This window comes from Ailuropoda melanoleuca, chromosome 10, assembly GCF_002007445.2.
Source record: "Ailuropoda melanoleuca isolate Jingjing chromosome 10, ASM200744v2, whole genome shotgun sequence".
NCBI classification, from domain to species: domain Eukaryota; kingdom Metazoa; phylum Chordata; class Mammalia; order Carnivora; family Ursidae; genus Ailuropoda; species Ailuropoda melanoleuca.
The window spans coordinates 29573425-29592170 of record NC_048227.1 but is presented as its reverse complement, the minus strand read 5'-3'; the positions used below and the strand labels follow the sequence as shown (position 1 = coordinate 29592170).

The 18746-nt window shown below is 54.5% G+C and overlaps 1 protein-coding gene across 1 annotated transcript in view; it reads right to left on the bottom strand.

The window, feature by feature from the left end:
• LOC100479676 overlaps positions 1-18746 on the bottom strand; it is a 126611-nt gene that overhangs the window by 76169 nt on the left and 31696 nt on the right. Inside the window, 12 exon segments of the mRNA XM_034670366.1 lie at positions 1401-1559; positions 2698-2831; positions 3210-3365; positions 4243-4429; positions 8392-8471; positions 8597-8756; positions 10737-10900; positions 12153-12244; positions 13390-13572; positions 14486-14670; positions 15306-15461; positions 18233-18427. Of these exon segments, the coding sequence (XP_034526257.1) occupies positions 1401-1559; positions 2698-2831; positions 3210-3365; positions 4243-4429; positions 8392-8471; positions 8597-8756; positions 10737-10900; positions 12153-12244; positions 13390-13572; positions 14486-14670; positions 15306-15461; positions 18233-18427 (1851 nt within the window).

Here is an 18746-nt window from a genome sequence, read left to right as displayed (position 1 = left end):
CGTGGGGGAGAGTGCAGCCTGTCCGACACATGGGGCTGGGACCCGCGGACATCCACACCCAAGAGAATGCACTGGATGCTTACCTCACACCACACATAAAAATTAATTCAAAATGGCTCAAAGACTTAAACGTTAAAAGCTTAAACTAGAAGATGTTTGGAAGAAAGCATAGGGGGAAAATCTACAACACTGGATGCGGAGAGGATTTCTCAGATAGGACACTCCAAACCCAGGCCACAAAAGTAAAAAGAGATCAATCAGACCACCCGCACAGGTAAAACTTTTGCGGACCAAAGGATGCCATCCACAGATGGAACGGGAGAACATATTGCCAACTATGTATCTGGTAAGAGGTTAATACCCAATGTATCAAGAACTCTTACAACTCAGTAACAACAAAGCAAACAACCTGATTCAAAAATGGGCCAAGGACTTAAATAGACCTTTCTCCGAAGAAGATAAACCCAAGGCCGACAGGGGCGCGGAAAAGATCTCAACATCACTCAGCATTAGGGAAATGGCCATCAAAACCACAGTGGGGGGGCACCTGGGTGGCGCAGTCGTTAAGCGTCTGCCTTTGGCTCAGGGCGTGATCCCGGCATTGTGGGATCGAGCCCCACATCAGGCTCCTCTGCTATGAGCCTGCTTCTTCCTCTCCCACTTCCCCTGCTTGTGTTCCCTCTCTCGCTGGCTGTCTCTATTTCTGTCAAATAAATAAATAAAATCTTTAAAAAAAAAAAAACAAAAAAAAAACCACAGTGGGGTACCTCCTCACCCCCACTTAGCATGGCTACTGTCCAAAATGACAGGAAATAACGAGCATCAGGGGGAGTGCGGAGCAGGGAGTTCTAGAACAGGGACAGAGCTTCACGATTACAAGATGAAGCAGTTCTGGGGACGGATGATGGTAACAGCTGCATGACACTGTGATGCAAGCAATGACACTGAACCTTACACCTAAAAATGGCAGAAATGGTCAATTTCATGTTATATATATTTTACCACAATTAAAACAATTTTTCAAACAACTTAAGCACAAACACATAAGCGCATGCCTTACGGTAGCACATGGCCCGTCGAGCGGCTAAGCGCTCATGTATTTGTTACTTACCAGAAACAGATAACCCCCCAGGAAAATCTGAAAGTAAAGCCCTTTCCCAAATGCACTTCTAGCTGGAAATCTGTGTTTCCCGAGCCCCCTTGCAGACGACTGATTGCAAATATCCTTGCAGGTGAGCGCCCTCCCCCCCGCCCACCGTGCAGATGTTGGACTCCCCCGGGGACATGGGGACTGGAGGTGGGAGAGAGGTAAGGCCGTGGAGTTTGAGCCAGCAGCATCCTTGTGGGGGGCCTGCAGATGGGGGGGGTGCCCAGCTGCCCCCAGGCAAGGTGGGGCTCACCTCCATGAAGTAATTGCTCAGGGCCGGACCCGAGTTGTTCTGGAAGGTCTGGCTGACACGGAGTTGCCGCTTACTGCTGCTCTCATTCCAGCGCACCCCGTAGCTCACCTCCAGTTGTGAGTGCAGGTGGCCCAAGCCCTCCTCATGCTGCAGCTGAACCTGGGGACACACCCCACCAGGCAGGTTGTCGAGAAAGCCTTGTCTGCCCTGTCCCCGGGCCTCCTCACTGCCACCCACCCTGGGGGAGGCCGGCTTGCGTCTCTGGGGAGACAGTTCCAGAGGAGAATGGGCTTTGCATTTTGTTTTTGCAAGACAGTGCGCCAGAATGTGGGTCACCTGCCTGTTTTGTTCGTACCCCTTAAATGCTGAGCCTGAGACGAGGGGCTCGTGGGCCTCACCCTAGTCCACAGCCTGATAGCAGGCTGAAACACCCAGCAGCTGTGGGAAAATGGCTCCAACCCCACAGCCCTCTGCCCCGTTCTCTCCCACAGCAGCATCTAACTCCCTGGATAGACTCCAAGCAGACCAGGGTTTTACACCTGCCATCCTGCTGCCTTCTCCTATCTCCGAACCAGGTCAAGGCAACACGGGTTCATTCATTTATTCCTTCACTGAACACATTTCTCCCAAGTACCAAGTAATATGATGCCCAGCACTGGAAGCCAGATACCCGAGAATGAAGAATCAAGAAGACCCCGCACTCACAGGGGCAAGATTCCAGCAGGAGAGGCAAACGTGAACTAAGTAAATTAATAAAGTCCCAGCAGCTTGCATCTCCCTTTTGCTCACCCTGCCAGCCACCCTGGTCAACTGCTAGGTTCTATTGTTCCATTTCTCCCTCCTGCCCCAGGACCTTTGCACTTGCCATTTCCCCTGCCTGCAGCATGCTTCCATAGCAGCAGAACTGTCACATGCTGTCATTTTTAGCTTCAGATTTCTTTTTCCCAAAGAAGGCTTCCCCATCGCCCCATCCATACTAGACTGCCCACTGTCATGTTTGCTCAGCCTCTGCCCTGGCTACCACCCGTGTCACTTACGGCTCTCTTGGTTTGGTCTGTCTCTCTCTGCTCCCACCCAGCAATGCGATGGCACAGACCAAGTGCTGCCGTGCGCACCGCTCTGCCCCCGATGCTAGACATACAGCAGGTGTCCAATAAAGACCAACGGAACCAATGTGCAGAAGCCTGAGACCAAAGCTCCAATTCTAGTTCCATTCCCATACATGACCTTGAGCAAACCCCTCTGCGAGGATGAGCTCTGGGCTCTCTCCAGGCCCCCGCCTAGCCAGGGCACCCACCTTGTGGCTGAGTGCGGGGATCTGTGTGCAGTGGAACTCGTGGCCCAGCTCCAGCTCATAGGCCGCCTCAGAGCCCCCACGCGCCTGCATCTTCTGGCTGGTGCTGCACTCCTGGGCCAGCTGCCTTGCCTGACCTGTGCAGGGCAACGCAGAGACCCCTGCCCGTCCTCCGCCAGCAGCCCTCCCTCCCCATTCCAGGGAGAGGACCATCCAGCCTGGTCTCGGCCACCCCCCAGCCCCCCAAGCCTGCTCCGATCTGCTGCGCTTAATGTCAGTCATTGGAACCTATGGCTGGAGAGGTTTTAAAAGCCAGGCTTCTATCCCCCAAACACACACGCAACTTTTTTTTTTTTTTTTTTAACTAGCAGGTGCTCAACGACTAAGGAACAGTGTGGTGAGGGCAAAACAAGGTGACAAGGAGGCACTTCAGCCCTCAAAGCCAGAGCCCCAGGAGATGCTGCAGGTCCTGCCCCCTCCCACCTCGCCCCCCAGCCCGGCACGCGGCACCGTACCCAGGAGGCTGTACTTGATCCTCAAGGAGCTGGTCCAGACGTGGCTGTGCCGCTGCAGCAGCCCCCGGAGGTGCAGTCCCACGAAACCAGGCACGGAGAGCTCGCCGCCCAGGGCTACCCCCTGCAGCCCAGCCTCCGCCTTCTTCTCCAGCAGCGCTGCGCGGAGGCAGGGGTGAGAGCGGCCGGCGTGGTGCGGTCGTGGCCTACACCCCGGGATGGACACCCCACCCCAGCACCAGGCAAGGCAAGGAAATGGGAACTGCCCAGGGAGCCGGGGGGTGGGGGGGTCCCGGTCTCTGCCTGAGTCTCTGTCGAGGAACCCTGGGGTCCGAGCACTCACAGCATTAACCTGTTGGCAACTGTAGGTGGCCCAATAGTCACTTTTGTGGATGCAGGCCAAAAGGTTTAAATACAGAACAAAACAAGATAGTGCGGAAGTACAGAAGGACAGTGCCTTCTAGGCCACCGGGTAAATCTCACCTTCTGAAACTTGCTCCTGCTACACGGACCTTCAGCCACATCACGCAGTTGTCGCTGGGTCAGCGACAATACCCAAAGTCCCCGTGCCGGGTGGCCAGCAGCCCTGGCCCCTGACATCGTTCCCTTGGAATCTCCCGAAACACCCCACGCAGATCATAGCTAGGGGGTCACACCCCAGCTCTGGGGTCAGAGCGGGCATCTGTCAGACCGGCCGTGCCCAGGCCAGGCCATGTGTTCGAGGTTTAAACCGTGCCCCATGCAACTTGGGTCATAATGCAAAATGTGTGCTTCATGCATTGTGTAATGCGGGCCAGAATCAAAATGGCCCAAAAGCTGCTGTTCCACGGCTCATAGAGGGGAGTCAACATTGGGAGCCTCTGGGGGCCTGAAGGGAAGCTGTGAGCAGATAGGGAGCCTGGATTTTCCCTTGGGTGGGGTGTGAATACTGGCAGGTGGAGGGCAAGGGGACTCCTCGTGGGCTACTCAGCCCTCCCCCTCCTGTAGCCTGGCCCGCTGAAGAGAGGGAGCGGCAGGAGGGGGTCCCTCTTCTTACCTGACAGGTAGGCCTGGTCGCTCAGCAGGTCGCTCAGTGACACGAAGAAGGCCAGCTTGCTGCCGGCCTGCCAGCTGAGGTTCCCCATGAGGACCACAGGGCTCCCTGCCGTCACCAGTTTCACCTCCAGCTGGGCCTCACACCGCTGGGCCGCACCGCCAGCTGCTGGCCACAGGTCACTCTGGCCCTGAAAAGGCCTCAGCATCACCTAAGGGCAAGGGGGGCGGGGCTCGGCCAGCAGGCCTGGCTCTGCCCATAAGAACTGAGACCAGACAGAGGACAGACCTTAGCTAATGGTCTCCTTGGCTGGTCCTCCTCCAATTTCTCCCACTTGCCCTTTTTCAAAGTAGGTAGTCCCTGTTATAAGTTCAGATGTAAACGTGAAGGACTCCTCTCCTCTCCCCCGCTCGGCAGTCAGCTCTGGGCCAGCTTTCCCTGCAGAATGTTCTGGGAACTGACCACATGGGCCACCTCCACCACTCCACAAGCTCAAGGCCCGGACATCAGCACCTGCGTTATCGCAGCGTCCTCGTCCCGGCTGTCCTGGTTCCTGCCCTGGGCCCTGATATCTGTTCCCCCAACTCCGGCAACCACAGCGACCCCTTCAAGACATGTAGGATCACACGCGCCCGTCTACTTCAGGGTAAAAGTCAAAGTCTTTGCAAAGACCAACAAGGCTGAGGCATTCTCTGGATGTCAGCAGTGCAGACCCGGCCGACGGGACTGCCCGTGGGAGGACTCTGGCAGGCAGGACACACGAACAGCCCAAAACACATGCTCTGTCATTCTGCTCGAGATTTTTCTGGAGAACCCACAAGCAACTGCATGTCATCCCTGAGGGCCACTACCAACTATAGGCCAGTCCCACAGCCCTCGCTGCTGACTGCCAGCTGATTCGCTCACCCCAAAGATGTAAAACTGACCTCAGCGTTCCCAGACCGCCCACTATTTTAGGCGCTCTCAAAATCCGGTTTTTGCCTTTGTTTCTCGACAGTCACCATTTGCTCTCTTCTGATTCCTCTCAGGCAAGGCCTTATGTGATCTGTCCCCCCACCTCTCTGTCCCCTCTCCTATTCTGCTCCAAACACATGAGCGTGTGTGCTGTGCTATTTACACTCCTGGCACATTCTCACCTCAGGACCTTTGCACATGCTGCACCCTTTACCTGGAATCCCTTCCCCCAGAGAACCCCATGACTCTCTTCTGCACAACCTTCATGTCTTTGCTAAGAGTCATCCTCTCCATCAGGCTTACTTTCTCATCCTATTTAAAACTGAAGCCAACCCTCAGACCCTTCTTTTCACATAACCTCAGACCCCTGTGCCCAGCTCAAAGATTCCTGTTTCCTACAGCACATATACCCAGCTATGACCAAACAATGTGCTTATTGAACTCATTTATCGTCTCTCCCATTACAATGTAAGCTCCAAGAGGAGAAGATTGTGTCTCTTTCACTGAGCTGTCTCCCCGTGCCTGGCACGTTGTAGGTACTTGATAAATACTTGTTGATAAAAAAACGAAGACCCTGAAAAATACAGGTTTCAATCCCCTCCTTAATCTCCCATCTCGCTCGGTGGCAGCCACCGTGCCCAGCTTCTCATGCATCCTCAAGAGAACCGGGGCTCTAGGAGGAAGGTGTCCTCCCCTGACGTTGGTCTTCTCTCCACCAGGGGAAGGAAGGACCTATACGACTCTGCGCGCACGCGTGCGTGTGTCTGTGCGTGTCTGTGCGTGTGTGGTGTGCATGTGTGTGTGCACGCACACGTAAGCATACACTTACGGGCTCCCTCTTGCTTTTCACAAAAAACAGATGTAGGCTCTCCACTCTGCCCTGCCTCTCTCTCTTAAAGGGCTGTCTTGGTGATGGTTTTATGTCGTGAACAGCAGAGGCTGCCTGGCCTTAGCAAAGTGCAGCCCGTGAATAAGACGATCGTGGACTAGTTCACCCAAACCAGGACCCTGAGCAGGTGAAGAGCACTAGTCACAGTGAGCCAGGTCGAAGGGAAACCGAGGCTCCCCGGGCAGCCTGGGACTTGGGGACGCCCTCCCCCTGCACACCGTGGGAGGAAGCACTGAGAGCCACACGCTCCCCCATGCCCTCCTGAAGCTGCACAGGCTCTGAGCCGCCTTGAACCCAGCTCTGCGGCTCTGTATGCCCGAGCTCCTCTGCCTGGGTTTCCTCGTCCCATACGGGCTTGCTGAGAGCACTGGAGGCGGGCCTCTGAGCCCAAGGCTACCCATAGCCCCTGAGAACAGGCTTTGGAAAGTTCCAGAACCCCTCTGTTCCCATTGCTGTCATGCGTCTGAGGCAGCTGGAAGTGGAGGCTCTCTAAAGGCAGATGTTTGCAGGCTGCAGACAGCCCTGTGGAGAGCGGCAGGAAGGTGTGCAGGGATGGGGAGGCAATTAGCGCTTGTGCATTTAGCAAACAACCAGAGGCGGCTGGCGGGCTCCCGGGAGGTCGGCAATGATCTGTAGCCTCAGGAGTCAGGCAGCTGGGCCTTTAGGAGGAAGGCACTCTCCCCCGACACTCGGTGCTCTCCCCACCCGGGGAAGGAAGCGGAACTGGGAGTGCAGAGTGTGCTTGTGCAGAGAAGTCCCAGCCCCGGCAGCAGAGTCTCAATGCCAGACCTGAGAAGCCCCCGGAGACCAAGGTGGAAAGGCCAGACCCATTGCCACGGGTGCCCAGATGTCCGGCTTGGCGGTAGCAAGGCTAAAACTGCCGCTTTTCCCCAGACCAGTTGAACACCAAACGGGGGGTCTCGAGCCTGTCTCCAGCACAGCAGACAAACAGACCCAAACTTGCACACAACTTCAGGGACCTCAATGGCCCTGCTGAGTCCCATTCAGGGACCCCTGGTTAAGGACCTTCAAAAGTAGCTTCTAAGAGGAAAATGCATGCACTCTTTACTCTGGGAATTCCACTCCTAAGAATGTCTCTCTGAGAAGACTCACACACAAAAAACCTAACAGTGGTCGGCTCTGGGGAGGGCTAGCAGGGAGAGTTTTTAATTCTGGACCCGTGCTGACCAGCAGAACTTTCTGCAAGGATGGAAACGTTCTTGGGAAGTGTTTAGTGCCACTGGGGAATGGCATGTTTCTCTTTAATTCTAATTTATTTAAACAGCCACGTGCGCTCCCATTCAGGTGGGACCCTCAGTTCTATACCTTTTCATATCCTTTGAACTTTGAATTATTTGAACGTATCACTTATTTTTTTTTATAATGAAATAAAATTTAAATTGTCCTAGTATGTGCTGGCACAAAAAGTTTGCCAGGATAGATTTTCAAATAGAAAAAAAAAAACAAAAGTGCCAACAAAGAATAAGGTGTGATCTTTTCACGTAAAACAAACACAAACACAAACGAAACTCAAAAGTAAAAGGTATGTCAAATCTATAGTATTGTGGGTTGAATTATGTCCCCTCGAAAGATGCTGGACCTCACCCCTAGTATCTCTGAGTAGGACCTTATTTGGAAATAGCCTTTGCACATGATCCAGTTAAGACAAGGTCGTGAGGGGGGTCCTGGTCCAGGATGACTGGTGTCCTTAAAGAAGCGGGCAATTTGGGCTCAGACAGAGGAAGACAACGTGACGACGACACAGGGAAAAGCTGCTAGAGGCCAAGGAACGCCTGAGGCCACCAGAAGAGGGGAGAGAAGCATGTAACAGCGTCTCCCTCCCTGCTCCCTGGGAACCACCCCTGCCAACACCTCAATTTAGGACTTCTGGCCTCAAGGGCTGTGCGAGAGAAATTTCTGGTGTTTCGGCCACCCAATTTGGGGTACTCTGTTAGAGAAGCCCCGAGGCACTAACATAGATTGCCTGGGATGTACACGACCATTTCGTCTGGAAATTCGGGGAGTACCATGCTTTAACGTGCCCTTTCCACGGAGTTCCACGCATGCCCCTATATGACTAATATTATCAATTTTTGACCTAAACGATAGTGAGGTTCAAGCCCACTTTTTTCTTCTTTACACATTTCTGAGCACCAAGAGGTTACAAATGTTACGGTAAGAAGAAGGGGAAGAACCACTAATATGCCGATGGTGATGTCGACTATGAAGCAGGGACCGTGGGACTGAGGCCAGAGGAGCCTGGCAGGTGGCAGGTGCCAACACGGGAGGCCTGAGGATGTGGAACAAACCTTAATGTAGTAAACGTCCCTGTCGTCCAATACCAGCTCCAGGTGACCTACACGGGCACTCCGGAGAGTCTCCATCTTTCCTGGGGAGCAAAACAAGGGTTTAGGGGCCAGGGTTTAACCTCCACCCCTGCCTTCCCCAAGGGACCACTCCCTGCCAGGTTTCTTATCTCTGAGCCCCAGGGACCGTGGAGGGGACACGCATTACCGTCCAGCTGCATTTTCTTCCTGGGATGCAGAAGCTTGAGCCGGAACTTCCCCTGGAGCAAGCTGTACCTGACGTCCACCCCGACGTCCCTGGGCACCTCTGACTTGGGCGTGCCCATGAAGAGGCGAGCTGAAGCTTCCTGAGGGAGCCAGCTGTCCTTCTGAAAACACAGCGGACTTCTCAGTCTTGAGAACCCCATCCAGCTCCAAAGATTCTCCCCCTTCCCGGGAGAAGACTCTCTGCCCCACCATTCTAAAACACGAGTTCTCAGGCTCCTCCTTGGCCTCGCAAGACAAAGACCAAATGGGAAGTTTGGAGAGCTGAGGCAGTGCCTGGAGAAGAGCAACGCCCTGCAGGACAACTCAGGACCACGTCTACAGGGTCTCATTTTGTCCGGCAAATAGCCTAGGGAGGCTATGGCATGGCATGTGTCACAGGCACCCCGCAGAGAGCCCCTCGGATCCCTTACCCAGCTCTCTGTGCCTGTGTCCCAGCCTTTGTCCACTTTGCTGGTTGCACCTGGACCTCCAGAACGCTGCCCTCCTCTGTGTTTTCACAGGAGTAAAAAATACACCAGCTCCTCAGTCTCCAGGGGACCACACTCAGACGTAACCCATGCTCCAGGGCTCCCCCGAGAACAGGCGGAGGCAGCCACTTCCCCTGACCTCACCCCCCACTCAGTTCTTCCCCTTCCCTATCCTAACTTCTCCACCTTCCTATACTGGGTCCTCCTGGAGCCAATCCCTTTTACCCAAATCCTTGGCTCAGGTCCACTTCAAGGAAAACACAGCCCAAGACACAAGCCCCCTTTAAGGCCCTGCACTGACGAACATTCTTACACCACCAGGAAAGGTTCACTGCTCTGTAAGAGGCTAGCTGTCGGCACAAGGAGTGCAACTGAGCGTTAGACGCACAAAGACGTGCAACCTACCTTCTAGAGGGGGAGCACAGGACCGGCGGACACAAAAGTAGACAGCACGCCAGCTGAGGATGGGTACTCTGCTAACACACTCAGTGGGAAGAAGGGGTCAGACAGGGTGGTCAGGGAAGGCTGCCTCTGAGGCGTTGGAAATTTGGAAAGTGAAGGAACTGAGAGAGAGCCAAGTGGGTGTCGGAGAAAGTGTTCCAGGCAGAGGAAACAGCCAGTGCAAAGGTCCTGGGGCAGCAATGTGCTTGGGATTTAAAAAAAAAAAAAAGGACACCAGTGTGCGGAGAGTGGTAAGGCCCAGAAAAGAGTAAGGGAGACAGGGAGGGCAGCCCAGCAAGTCAGGGTATCCAGCTCCTACTCAGAGTGACAGGAGCCACTAGAGAGCTCTGAGCAGAGGAGGAACGACATCCTTTTGAGATTTTGGAAGACCTGTCTGGCCACTGGGGGACAAGAGATGGCAGGAGATGAGCAGAAAGTGGGAGACCAGATAGGAGGGTATCAAATGCCCATTCTATGCCATATGCTGAGGACACGAAAGTGAGAAACACAGGCGCTGAAGCCCTTCCTGGGAACTGAGTGACCAGTGGGGAAGACTGATAGTAGTCAAGCAGCTTTAAGTAACAAACATAAAAGTGATTGGGGCACCTGGGTGGCTCAGTTGGTTAAGCGTCTGACTCTTAATTTCAGCTCAGGTCATGATCTCAGGGTTGTGAGACTGAGCCCTGCATCAGGCTCCATGCGAGGCATGAAGCCTGGTTAAGATTCTCTCTCTCCCTCTGCCCCCACCTCTTCTCTCTCTCCCTCTCTAAAAAAAACAAAACAAAAACAAAAAAACAAAAACACCCCAAATTAAAAAAAAAAACACAAAAAACAAAAAACATAAAAGTGATGTAAAGGGAAAAAACATGGTGCTATTAGAGCAAGTAATGAAAGAACGTGACCACTTCTGGGGAATCAAGGCAGGCTTCCCTGAGCAGCTGACCCCTGAACTGAGATCTGAAGACTGATTCAGAGTTAACAAGTCACAGAGCCAGAGCCAGAGCAGCAGCATGTGCAAGGGTCCTGAGGCAGGAGGGAGACCACAGCTGGACCAACCCAGCCGAAAAGCTCCAGAGAGGAGCCCCATGTCCTTATGAGGCTGATCCCAGAGGAGAAGACCTAGGGAGACCCACAGCTTGGCTGGGAAAGAAGGGGCCGTTCCTCATGGCCTACCTGGGGGTGGAAGGTATAGGCAGCTTCCAGCACATACTGTCGGAGGCCCCGGTCCTGCTTCGTCAGTGTCACAGCCGCGAACACAGGCGCCGAGAGCAGGTAGGGCTGACCAGCTGCCGGCCAGGTGAGCTCTGTGCACAGCTGCCAGCCCCAGGTGCGGGACACTGTGGAGAGAGCGGGGCCGGCAGCTCTGGTCAGCAGAGAGCCAGAGGGTTCCAGGTGGAGCCCACGGCTGCTCATCCAGCAAAGAAAAGGCTTCTGTGTGTCCTTTTGGGAACCAGCATCGTGCAGACCAGCGTCCCTCAGCCCTCGGCACCACTGACACCCTGGGCTGGATAAGGCTTCGTGCTGGGAGCCGTCCCGTAGGATGGTGGGCAGCTGCTCTGGGCTCCACTCACTGCAGGTCAGCAGCCACCCCAGCAACAGTCAGGATAACACCAATATCTCTAGACATTGCCTGGGGCGCAACCCCCCCCCAACTTGAGGACCCCTGGTGTAGGCTTTAAGAGCCTGAGTGCATGGAAAGCAGGCTCCACAGTAAGACCGCCTGGGTCCAAATTCCAGCTCTGCCACTGCCCAGCTGTGTGACCTTGGGCAGATTACTTAACATCTCTGTGCCCCAGTGAGGCTCTTCTGTAAACTGGGACCGGTAACAGTTCCTGCCTCATGGTGTAGATGTGAGCGCTTAGGACAGCGCCCCGCCTAAAGGAGTCCATTCATTTAGAGCGGCCTCTCCCCCACCTTACTCAAAAAAATGTCCTGCAAAATCCACTACTGTTTGGTGTATTTCCTTCCCAATCTCTTGTCAATTTTGTGGTCTTTCGCCCGACGTTATCATCAAAGAATTTTCTAGTGTTATTAAAATATCTCTTTCATTACGGGGTCTCAGGTAGTTCACTAAACTAGAAGGTGAAGAATTGTTTTCTATCCATGGCCAGACGGTAAACACCTGAGGTTTTGCTGATCACAGGGTCCGTAATGACTCAGCTCTGCCGTCACTGACGAAAGCGGCCAAAGAGGATAGGTAAACAAATGGGCATGGCCATGTGCCAATAAAACTGTATTTCTGGCCAGTGTAACATCAATTTCACAAATTTTTCACATATGAAATGTTCTTTGATGACTTTGCAACAATTTGAAAATCTAACAACCTACTGGCAGCTTGCAAGCTTGTAACGAGCCGTTCGCCTACACCTTTGTCCTTGTAAATAACGATGCCGTGAACATCCTTGTGCACAGCGCACTTTTAAAATGATTTTGGTTTATTTTCATAAGGTAGAGTTCTAGAAGCAGAATTAAGGGATAGAAATAGTTTTTAGGGCAGAAGAGCAGCTCTAGCATTTGGAGCTGGCACTGCTCCCCTCAGCTCCCAGACGCCCAGCTTGGGACAATAATGGCAAAGACCCCGCTGCCTACCTTTCTTGTCAGTACAGGATTGAGCCTCAGAAGGGCTGTGGACATTACTGAGGCTTCTCACGCCATCCCCAGTGACGAGATACAGCTTAGAGCTGGGTGAGGAAAGAAGAAAATCCCGGACAAGGCATTTTCATTCATTCACTGGACAAATATGCCTTAAGCTGCCCCAAGTTGGCACTGGGGTGAATTCTACCACGAACAGGATGGGCCTTTGGGGAACTCACCTACAGCACTCAGTGATAAGTGCCACCACAAACCTGAATGCGGGGGCATAGGGTCTGTCTTGGGGATGGAGCAAGGCCTCCTTTAGCTGGAGGGTGGGGGTCTCTGCAGAAATTAACATGTGAGCAGAGACTCAAAGGTTGAGAAGGAGCCAGGATTCTAGACAGAGGGAATAGCAGGTGCAAAGGTCCTGCAGTGGGAATAAAGTAGCCTCTTTAGGAGAACAAAAAGAAGGTGGTTTAAGGGGGTCAGGGTGGAGGAAGAGGGCATGAGTGAAGGGCAGGAGGTGGTGGAAGGAACTAGGTGGGAGAGAGGCAGGAGCCCCAAGAGGGAGGGCAACCATGAAGACCTGGGCCATCCTAGAAGCAAGTAGAGAGCTTTAAACAGGTGAGGGACGGGGAGTGACATGACCTGACATTTTAAAGGACCCCCCTGGCTGCTTCTGGGAGAAGGGCCTAGAGGACAGCAAGAGGACAGTGTCCCTGCTAGGGTGGGACAACAGAGAAAAAGCAGGTGTGACTGGGGGCAGCCTGGCTTCACTCTTACTTCATCTGAAGTAACTCATTCTCCATCTATCACCTCTCTGGGCGGCTGGGAACAAGCTGGTCCCAGGAGGGACCCCGTAAAGAGCTGAAGAGTATGGGGGCTCCCCCTTCTACCTCCCAGCCACCCCACAGTCCCTGTCACAGACACCCCCATATTGACACACACACACACTCACTCCCACACACTTACATACACAGACACACGGCACACTCACAGATACCCCTACTGTCACGTGCACACTTACACACACATGATCGGCTCTCACGAACACACCCACAGACAGACGTATTCATATACAGACTCCCAGAAACACCCTCACACGCACACACGGGCTCATGCAACACACTCAGACCCTCACAGACCCAGGTGGTCACATACACACGCGCACACAGGCTCACAGCCACGCCCGCCCCACCCTCGCTCGCACACATGCGCACACAGGCTCCCTCTCACTGGTGCGGACGCCCACCTGAAGCTGACCAGCTCCACGGCCTCCTCGGGAGTGTTCAGATGCACCTTGAGGTCCCGGCCCTTCCTCGCGTGGATCCCACCGTCCAGGCTGGCGGTGCCACGGATGCCGGTCACCCACCTCAGCCCGGCCTGCCCCAGGGCACCCACTGTGCCCATCTGCGCTGAGATCTGGAGCAGGGCACTGAGGGGAGAGCCACGCGCTGGCTGCAGCCTGCAGGCCGGGGGCCGCACGCAGCACCCCCTCGCTCACCGCCCCGGCCGCTCTCCGCTGTTCCCGGCAGTCTGAGCCACAGCGGCCCCTCCGCACTGTGCCCACAGATGACCACGCCCTCCACGTGCACCCGGCACTTCACACGTGGTCCATCTGGGGGCTCGCCATCATCAGCCTCAACTTACAGATGCAGACACGGGCTGGGAGCCGCGGAACCACCTGGTCAGGTCCCACGGCCCGGACACGGGGCAGCAGGACCGGGGGCGGTCCGAGCCCCAGCCAGGGTCTTCGTGCCAAAGGGCCCCACGTTGGAGCCAGAAACCACAGACCGGCCAGCTGAGGGGGCGACAGTAGCCCAGCAGGTCCCGGACCCACACCAGAGTGAGACTGAGACCCGAACCAACTCTGCCCACATGGTGCGGCCTGGACCCGCAGCGCACCCGCCTGGAGCCTATTTCCTCAACCGTTAGTGGGAAGACGAACAGTGCCCATCTCACAGGTGATGGTGCGGGTTCACTGGACTCAGAGCCCATTCACCTCAAGCAGTCCTGCCTCTCGCCCTCCTCCCTGCCCCTCGGAGGCAGAGTGGAGCAGAGGGAAGCGTGGCTCGTGGCAGGACACCAGAATCCCAGCTGCCTGGCATGGCCATGCATCCTTGGGCACATGACATCACCTCACGGAGCCTCAGTCTTCTCACCTGTCAAGTGGGCACAGCCGCCCAGCATCTCCTCACAGTCTCTCAGCACAAAAAACACTCACGGGAGCTGGTGCTACGGATGGTTTACAGAGGAGGGTCCCCTCCAGCCCAGCCCGCGCTGATGGCCCAGCTCTCTGCAGCCCCCGCCCGCCCACCTCCCTCCTCCAGCTCCAAGAAGCTAGCTACCTGGGCTTGATGTAACCATTCACAGAGAAATCCAGATGCTGCTGGAAGTCGGCAGCCCCTCGGACTCGAATGTTGACGGCGGCTGAGGCGTTGAGAGTCAGCTGGGCTGGAAGGCCGGATATGGTGGGAAAGGTGAGCTCCTGCACTGCCAGGTTCAGCCTCCGGGTCACCTGTACCTCCTGTCCCTGTGGCCAGAGAACCGTCAGGATGCAGGTGACGCCCCTGGTGTGGGCCAGGCGCGCGCTGAGCGCACACCACCTTATTTGATCCTTACGCCCGGGTGGTGGGGGAGGAAGGGACCTGATCATTATGCCCTGTTTCCAGATGAGAAAACTGAGCCCACAGATGAAGTCACCTGGCCAAACCTACCAAACTCTGGTAGAGCCGAGTTCAAACCCAGTCGGTTTACTGCGGAAAAGGGTCAGAGGTCAGGGATCCAGGGTGAGTCAGGTAAGGAGGAATGTGGGCCTTTCCCACAATGCAGACCACTTAGCACGTGCCAGGTGCGTTTTAAAAGCTTTGCTGCATTTTTGCTGCATTAGCTCATGTAACGCAACAGCCCCGTAAAGTAGCAGCTGCTTTCATTACTGTCATTACTGTTGTGTTATCATGCCCATTCCACAGATGCACAAACTGAGGCCATGACAAGTTAACGCTCCCAAGGAGGTAAGAGGTGGAGCCGTGATTTCAACTTGGGCAGCCTGGCCCGAAATACCATGGTCTTGAGTCTGGAGCGTACTTCAGTACTTTCCCCCAAAGCATCGAAGGAAACAAGACGGGGCCAGCAGGGCAGGAAGGGGCCGAGCCCAGGCTGAGGTACCTTCAGGAGCTTGACTGCCAGCTCGGCCAGGTTCAAGGACTGGCGTTTCACGAGGCTCCCCATCACCCCGCAGTTCACGAAGCTCAGCTCGTGCCCAAACACCTTCACACTCAGCTCACAACGCAGTGCCCGCAGTCCCGCGCGCCTCCGGGCCACCTGAGGGAGAACCCAGACCGGTGACCAGGAGCAGGTCTGGCATCTGGACACACGCGGGGGCCCGGGGGAGCGGGAGGGCAAGGTCAAGGGCTTTTGGTGTCTGGAGCATGGCTTGCAAAACTCGTGCCCACAGGCAGACTCCACGGATGTGTTTTCTTTGACCGGCCCCCTGCCTGATGCCCGAGGCAGTGCGTGTGGGAGTGAGTGTTCTCGTCATCTTTTTATTCTGGAATAATCTTAGATTTACAGAAAAGTTGCCAAGAGGGTGCAGAGAGCTCCCACACCCCCCTCTCCCTGTCTCTACTGGCAGCGTCTTCCATGGCCAGCGTTCAGGGAAAGCTAAGAAGCCGACACGGGACATATGCTATTAACGGAACGCCAGACATCAAATTTCACCAGTTTTTCCATTTCGGTTCTCCCTCTGTTCCAGGATCCAGTCCAGGTTGCATACTGCCTTAACTTGTCCCGTCTCTCCTGTCTCCTCTGCCCTGGGACCATTTGTCCTTCTTCGTGTTTTTCTCAGTGCATATTTTTAAAGATGCATTTATTTATTTGAGACAGAGAGAGCACGAGCAGTGGGGAAGGGGAGAGGGGGCCAGAGAAGCAGACTCCTCACTGAACGGGGAGCCCCACACAGGACTTGATCCCAGGACCCCGAGACCATGGCCCCAGCTGAAGGCAGACGCTCTACTAACCGAGCCGCCCAGGTGTCCCTCACAGTACATATTTTTTGAAATTTAAATTTGTTTCCAACGTTTAAAAATTAGGAGACTACACATGAAATTCAGAATCTCTGGCTTCTTGAAAAAGAGAAGTTTTGGGGGCGCCTGGGTGGCTCCGTCGTTGAGCGTCTGCCTTCAGCTCAGGGCGTGATCCCCACATTCTGGGATCGAGTCCCACATCAGGCTCCTCTGCTAGAAGACTGCTTCTCCCTCTCCCACTCCCCCTGCTTGTGTTCCCTCTCTCATTGGCTCTCTCTCTGTCAAATAAATAAAATCTTTTAAAAAAATTTAAAAAAAGAAAAAGAAAAAGAGAAGTTTTGGCCTGCCTCCCCCGCCACCACAAAAAAGAGCAATAAGAAACCAGAGCTGGATGGTGGTCGCCACTTTTAACCAAGGCATGTGCTTCTCCCACCTGCCACAGTCCCCACCGCTCCCTATCGGCCTTCCAGCACTGAGGCCAAGCATTGTTGCCACAATCTCTGTGTTTGTGCTGAATATATCCCGGAATGGGACTCTCCATCCTAAGTGTGAAAATAACAGACAAAAAGGATGCAAGTTCTAAGAACAAGTGTTTAGACCCCGCCCACCGCTCTCAGTCTCGTTGTTTGCCAGCCCCAGCTCTAGTCACACAGGCCTTAAGGGCACAGACCATGTCCTGACCATCTTTGTGTCCTTGGGCCCATGGGTTCACACCTGATGATTGGTAAAGTTGTGAACACGTGAACTAATGCCCCAGACACTCTCCTCGATCACCCTCAGATGCACATGACAATGACTTCTTACAAGAGTGAAAAGGTTGCCAACAACCTCAGCGTCCATCAGAGGGAGAAGAGTCACATAAAATAGAATTCCCCACCCACAGAATGGGTATTAAAGGACCCCACCACCCACCACCTCCATTCCTGGGTAGACACCCAGAAGAAACACACACACACATTCACCAAAAAGACGTGTGCAAGAATGTTCATTGCACTATCTGCAATAACCCAGAAACCGGAAATTATCTGGAAGTCCCCCACAAGTAGGACTGATCAATTCTGGAGCATTCGTACCGTGGGACGTTGCATAGCAGGGAGCACGAACAAAGCATGAACACGACGTACAGCTGCGTGGATGGATCTCACCCACAAAGCTTAAGCCAGAGAAGCTAGACACACACACAAAATGACACGAGTAGCATTATCCACACTCGCCAAGAGGGAAACAACCTGCAACCCCAACGTCCATCGGCAGGCGAGTGGGTAAGCGCAGTGGAGTCTGCCCACGCCGTGGAAGGCCATTCAGCCGTCGAGAGGGATGGAGGACCGATCCGTGCTACACGGACGAGTCTCAAAATCCGACGCTCAGGGAGCGGGGCCGGACACAACAGGTTGCGGGTTGTCCGATTCCATTTATAGGAAATGTTCACGACAGGACAATCCATAGGGACCCAAAGCAGATGAGTGGTTTCCAGGGGCTGGGGGAAGCCGGGATGGGAGCGACTGTTAATGGGGACGGGGGTCTCCTTTGGGGTGATGAGAATGTCTTCGAATTAGACAGAAGGGGTGGTTACACATCACTATGAACGTGCATATATGTGTCCAAACTTAAATTGTATCCTTGGACCACATGCTGCTTATTATAAGTTGACGATACGTCCACAGGCTGGTTTTTACCAAGTAGAACTCATCAGTGCAGTGAGGAGGCAGACTAGTGATCGTCCTTGGTTGCAGTGGGTAGACGAGAAGAGGGAGGGGCAGGGGGCTCTGGGGTGCTGATGACGGTCTGGGCATTGACTGTAAGGATGCGTTCTGTTAGTGGAAATACCCTTAGGACTTGGAGGCTTTTCTAACTGTACGTGGTGCTTTGATCAACACGTTCTCGCGACAACGCAGGCTAACAGCTGACTACTCAGCTCTGGGCCAGCTACTGTTCCTGTGAGTGTCTGGCGGCGGGAGCGGGGGGGGGGGGGGCACAGGTCAGAGTTCATCGATGCCCCAGTTCTCAGGCCAAAAGCTCAGGCTGGTGAGGGGAGGGAGCAGGGTGGGTGCAGGTAACCCCTCTCCTTACCTTCTCTTGTAGATCTCTCATCTTTCTGGATCTTTCTTCTAGACAGTCAGGGTTGGCTGCCTGTGGTGTAGGTCCTGGTTCTGGCTCTGGGGATTTCTCCGGCTGGGCCTCTCCCTCCTCTTCCTGCCCCCAGAATGACTTCCCGCCAAACAGCCTGTGGACGATTTTCTCTGCATTTTCCAGGCGGAGGCCAAGCTGGGAAGAAAAGTCAGGGCTCACTGAGAAGCAGCTCGGTCAGTCGCATGGTGATTCAGAGCTGCAGAGCCGGGGGCTCAAGTGGGGGGAGGGGGTCACAGGCTTGGGCAGGGTACTCTGGGCTCCCCAGGGTCCACCTGGACCCAAGCAAAGGGGTACCACCTTTTCAGATCATCAAGTTCCACATCTGCTCGGCAAATGTCGCTCAGCAGAAATTCTTACCAATTCTTTAGGGCCTGGTTCACTTATCACCACCTCTGGGAAGTCTTCCCTGAATTTCCACATCAATCCCTTCCCACATTTCTCACCCCCAGAGCAA